The 5905-nt window shown below is 59.1% G+C and overlaps 1 protein-coding gene across 1 annotated transcript; it reads left to right on the top strand.

The window, feature by feature from the left end:
* The first annotated feature begins 610 nt into the window (after positions 1–610).
* On the top strand, positions 611–1627 carry LOC117640120. Its single transcript, XM_034376382.1, has 2 exons — positions 611–754; positions 1254–1627. Exons 1-2 carry the CDS (start codon positions 704–706, stop codon positions 1542–1544), a joined length of 342 nt encoding a protein of 113 aa, XP_034232273.1. The 5' UTR covers positions 611–703; the 3' UTR covers positions 1545–1627.
* Positions 1628–5905: the final 4278 nt, after the last annotated feature.

A 5905-nucleotide genomic window follows, 5' to 3' on the forward strand; every position in this document is an offset into this window, starting at 1 on the left:
GTGATGGGCTTTTGTCCCCGCCTTTGCTCTCCGCCTGCTTGGTGGTCCAGCCACTTGACGGGAACCTTTCACGGTCACTCCCCGCCCCGCCCCGCCCCGCACCCTTTCTTTGCCCAGGCATTGTGCCTTGCCGCCACTTTCGGTTTCCTCCTCACTTGTCGCGGGGCCCCGTGCTGACGGGGAGCAGCACTAAATGAACCTAAACCTAAACTAATAAAAATAAACTAATATAAACCTAAACTAAAAGTCCCAACTGTGAGATTAAAATTTCATGTCGGAGTTTTACTGAAACTTTTGAAATTTTTGTAATTGACCTTTATATTTATTAAGCCTTGGACGCCTGCTTCTTTTTGGTTCGCTACTGCGTCACCACTTGGACAGAGTCAGTTTAAAAACGTGAGGAATACATTGTTTTAATACTGTCAAAATCCGAGCCCAAGGCTAATTCTCCTGACTTTGGTGGTTTCATGTCACATTCCCCGTATTTGCACCACCCGCGACGACAAGAACAGTTATTTCTCGAGCACGGAGGTCCCGATACGCGTGACACAGCTATTAGGAACTTTAACCGCAGTAGTAGTGTTCCCAGAACAATAAAATCCTGTTTTTGGTGCACGATTTTGTAAAAAGTCGTGAGCCGTCGCCACCGAATTGTCCTATATAAGCACCGACGGGAGCTTCAGTGCCACAAAATCATTCCACCATGTTCTCCAAACAGCTGACTATCTTCGCTTTTGCAGGCCTCTGCCTGGCGGTGAGTACGACCTTCTTCATTTGCCAGCTGGCAAGTTACCTACACTGTTGAAAAGACATGGCTGCGTGAAACGCGGATATTTTTTATTTGCTGGCCCGGAAAAACTCGCTGACGCACCTGTGTCACTCGTACTGTTGGTGGATGCAACAGGTGAAGTGTGCGATACATGGCACTCTCTAAATTAAGCCTCATGGTGAAGATTCTCTGTATTCTGCTAAAGATTTCTCCGGTGGTGAAGTTTCTCTGTACTATTGTGGCGGTGCAGCAGACTAAGTAGCTTTCCTCCGGAAACTCATTCTATATCTTGTAGATAATTTTTAGAATTTCTTCTCGTATTATGGAGGAAATGTCCATTTTAATAATTTGTCGGCGCAGCCAGGAGCCGTTTACGGTGGCGGACACGTTCCTAGTTTCGAACGGCCACCGGTGTGCCTCTCGGTGTCCCCCGGTCGAGCCCCCGGTGCCCGGCCTAGCCTACCATGTCCATGTCCATGTCCAGGCCGCGCTGCTGGTGTCCGCCGAGGAGGGGCAGGTCGCGCACGTGCTGGTGAAGCGGTCGGGCAACGACGGTGGCTGGTACCGGCGGCCCGGCAGCCCCACCATGCGTCGCACCATCAAGGTCGCCGGCGGCCAGCAGGTCGACTACACCGTCGACGCCGCCACGGGCCACAAGACCTCCAGCTACCTCGCCCTGGGCAAGAACGCCCGCCAGAGCTCCCCCCAGCGCACCGGCCAGCCGCACTCCGGCGGCCAGCCCAGCACCAGCAAGCAGGGCAAGAAGGGACACTGACCGCCCCGCCGCCCATCGCCGTGGTGGTGAACCCAGTCGAGATTTCGGTTCTCTTCAGTCAATAAAGAAATTACCATGATGAACTGTCTTGTTTGTGATGCTTTGACACAGTCGGGCTGTTTTCTGGGCCGGGATGGCCAGTGGTTCCTCGCTGTGCGTCTCTCGCATCTACGGGGCAAACGAATGGTCCCTCCGGAATAATCCACCTGACCCCGATTGAAGGACGGCCCCTCGTACCGGCCCCGTCCTCTGACCTTATACACCGCGCACGAGATCAGATATCCCGGCGGACCAAGACGAATGTCACGTTGGCCGAACGGGCCGAGCGAGCCCACGGGCCCACGCACTCGGCCGTGTCATACACGCGTGACATCGCTCGCTCGCTCGCTCGCTCGGGGCCGCGGCCCGATGCGAGAAACCGCCCGAGGAAAAAGATTAATTCGCGGTTTGAACACCGACTGTCTGCCTGGCTGGCATTGCTGGCGTGGCTAGCGCCGCGGGAGACGCCGAGGCGCGCGGAATGCGACGACAGCCTCATCCATAGCGATGGCCGCGAAGCTGCGAAGGCGGCGGTGGAATTATGCGTACAGTCGCGCAAAGTGGGTCGAAGTGAACGGCACGACAGCGCGGCGGCGGCGCGAAAATAAAAATTGAAACTCGAAAAAAAAAGTCGGTGTGCTCGCAGCAGCAGCAGATTCGGGCTCGCCAAATAATGATGATAAAGCCATACGCTGGGCTTAACCCTTTAAAGCCCTTTTCCTAATGCGCGGCGCGCTGTCCGCGACGAGGCCCCAGGGGGGCAGCGCGGCGCGGCACCGCCAGCAATTAATACCTGTCGCATTGTGCCTTTGCTAATGAAACTTGTTGTCCGGCTCATCATCAAGTGTGAGCTTGCACCCCCTTCCTTTTCCCCCACGTGATTTGTCAGCCGGGACGAAGCGCGGTGGCGCGTGGCGGCGCGGACCGTTATGAAAAATGCAGCGGCCCGCTTTGGGCGTCGCTCTCTCTCCCTCTCTCTCTCTCTCTCTCTCTCTCTCTCTCTCTCTCTCTCTCTCTCTCTCTCTCTCTCTCTCTGTTACGAAAGCTCGCTGGGTTCGTCTGCTTGCTGTATTTTTCATACTGCCGGATTTCTCATGGCAGTGTGCCGGCGAGTCACGGCGGCTCTTTGACAGTTTGACGGCTCGGGGGTCGTCACGTCGTCACACTGCCAGCGCCAGCTAGCGCCAGCATGGCCGGCATAACGGGGATCGCGACGTCGGGGGGCGGAGGCCGTGGGCGAGGCCGTAAGTAGCGTCGCCGTGGGCGGTGGCGGCGGCGGCGGCGGTGGTGGCGGCGGCGGCGCTGGAGGCGGCGGCCAGGTGGTTGCTGACTGGACCGACCCTGCCTCGGCGTCCCGGACCGCCCCGGACCGTCCGGACGGACGTCCCCGCCGCGGGGCACGACATAGACGAGAGAGTGGCGGGGCCAAGGCGGGGCGTGTTGGAGACGCGTGGGCGTGTGGACGAGGGCGGGCAGGACGTCAGCGGCAGCGGGGCACGGCCGAGCGGACCGGCCGTACAGCGAATATCTGCGTGAAAGATCCTGGATACACAGTTCCTTTGATGCTTTGTGTCTTCTAGTAATATAGACATTGCTACTTTGTGTACTCATTTTCGATTATTATTGCCATTTTTTTTTCGGTTCAAAAGTAGGCTTTATGCCACTTCTCGGGAATTTGGTGAGTAGTCTGATTCAACCTCCGCTGCCCCAAATCCATAAAAGCATAGCTCCCAGAATTTTTTTTTTTCAAAATTCCTTCTTTTTATTTCTATTTACTTTGTTTTTTTTGTCCCCAATCTTTTTTTTTTCGAAGTGAATCAGTAACGTTGCACTCTAGCCCGAGATGGGCAGATGGCGTAGGCGCCGGGGGCGGGTGTCGGGGGCGGGTCGCGGGGGCGGTGGCGGCGCGGGGTGGGTAGATGGCGGCGGGGGCGTATACCGCCGCGGTCCAGTCAGTCGACCCAGCAGAGCGCTCGCGGGCGTGTCTGTGTGTTTGTGTGTGTACCCACACTGGTGCTGGCCGAACGGGCCGACAATGGCAACTAATTGGTGTCGCCGAGGCAGGCGTATACGCAGGACGCGGGCAGATGGCCGCGACACTGCGACACCCACCTGCCGGCCCTGCCGGCCCTGCCGGCCCTGTCGGACTCGTCGGCTCTCGTCCTCCATCCCGCAATCCCGCAATACGTTCAACCCCCGATTCAGCGCGCGAGTTTTCGACGCCGCAATATGCATACGAAACGACGGCTCTTGTTGGGGTGTCTCAATGTGTGCGCCAGTGTGTGTGTGCGTGTGTGTGGGTGTGTGTGTGTGTGGCTGAGGGAGGTACTGGGTGGGCAATGACGTCATTCTGCGGCCCCAACGCGACTTCCATCCACCGCCAAGCTCCCCCTCATGTGCGTGTGTGTGTGCGTGTGTGTGTGCCGCTCCGCCGCGCGCGCGTTTCGCAAATACAATAATGTTTTGGTTGTTTCGGCTATTGGATTCAAATTATCCGGCGCCTCGCGCGGGTCGCGCGGCTCTGGGGACAAGCGGCCCGTCCCAGCCAGTGTACCGCCGCCCTTCCCGCACGTCGACTTCGATATCTCGATCAGCAGAGGCGATCCCGGATGACGGTGCGTCTGCCATCCGGAAGAGTCCCTCGCGTTACTTGGCGACGAATGGGAGCGTTCTGGGAAATGTTATTACGGAACTCGGAGTGCACAGTGGAGTGGTGGTCAAGGGGACGGCCACACGCCACTTTGGTCCGAATGGCACTGCATTCGCTGGTAGCGTGTGGTGGTGGGTCGGTCCGAGCGAGGCGACTGTCAAACCCGCCGTTAACAAGCTTACAAGCAGGCAAAAAGTGCTACAAAGTCTATTGGGCATGGCTGGTCCACCCTACACTTTGTCAAACTCCGCACTACCGCCACTTCCTCGATTTTGATGAGGACCTTCGTCGACCTGGCGCGGCATTTCCCGTCTTGTTTTCCGAGTCGCTTTGCCTAAATTTGTTTTGCCCGCCCCTTTTATGAATATTCACGCGGCGAAACAAGGCTGAGCGGCTTTCCGTCTTTTTCACTCGCGGACCGCGGTGACTCTGTCCTCCCCCACCTGGCCGAGGACCCCGTCGAGGCCGTCACCGAGGGAGGACCCCGTCGAGGCCGTCGCCGAGGGAGGACCCCGTCGAGGCCGTCACCGAGGGAGGACGACGCCTGGCCACCCCTTTCGCGTCTCGCGTGTGCCGTCTCATCAAGACGACGTCATTTCTACATTTGCATCCAAATCACTGATGGCCTAATGAGCGCGAATTGAAATTGTAAATCCCTGCGGACCGTCTCTCTCTCTCTCTCCTCTCTCTCTCTCTCTCTCTCTCTCTCTCTCTCTCTCTCTCTCTCTCGCACTCCTCGCGGGCTCGCGGTTGCGTCCCGCGGGGCTGGGCGTGCGAGAGAGACGGAGTACGCCGAACCGTACGCTGTTTGGCCTCTTCCTGCGCGGCTCGCCTGCCTCCACTGCGTTCCACTGGTTCGCCTGGTTAGTGGAAGGCTGCTGCACCAATTCATTTGCGCACTCCCCGCAAATTAACAAGTCCAACTCCGGTGAGGCGCGGCGCGCTAGTCTCACTCAGTCGCTCCATCTGCGTCGCACCGCGGCGGGGCGCGCCGCGAGTGCGAGAGAGACGGAGTGTTCCGAATCACTCCGGCACATTAGGCCGTGCGGGGCGTGGCGGGGCGCGAGCATTGTGAGCGCAGCAAGTTAGGGGCTCATTGGATTAGCGGGGTGACTCAGCGGCCGGCGGGGCGGGCGGGGCGGGGGCGGGCGGTGCCGCGATGAGGGGAATGGAGGTAATTCTTCGCGCGGTTTCGACTCGGCTTGGCAGCGCGGCCGCCGTCTTGGAGAGCGCCATTTCGGAGGGGCGTGCGGGGGCGTGCCACCAGTGTGCCCGAAAGGCGCGCCAAGGTGAAGCAGTACGCCAAGAAGTGGGTCTCCAGGCCTAATCTTTTCCAGAGGCGAATATAAAGCGTCCGCCAAGGACGCCGGGGGTAAGCTTGCGGCGGGCGGGGCGGGGCGGGGCGGGGCGGCGGGGTCGTCCCCGGAGATGTTGCCGGGCGTAAGCGCACCCGGGGAGGGGCGGGGCGGGGCCGCCAGGGTCGCGTTAACAAAGCGGGGAAATGTGCGGGTTTTTATCAAGCGACTTTCTGCGGGGCGGAATGCTGAAAGGAAAGGACGCAATCCCAGCGATCTCCGCGCCTTGCTCCGCGGCCGTCTTGTCGTCGCCGTTGTCGCTGCAGACTGAATCCGAGAGTCGTTTCCGTCGCTCTGTCCCTCTCGCACTCGTGGGG

This window comes from Thrips palmi, unplaced genomic scaffold, assembly GCF_012932325.1.
Source record: "Thrips palmi isolate BJ-2018 unplaced genomic scaffold, TpBJ-2018v1 HiC_scaffold_12, whole genome shotgun sequence".
Taxonomy (NCBI): domain Eukaryota; kingdom Metazoa; phylum Arthropoda; class Insecta; order Thysanoptera; family Thripidae; genus Thrips; species Thrips palmi.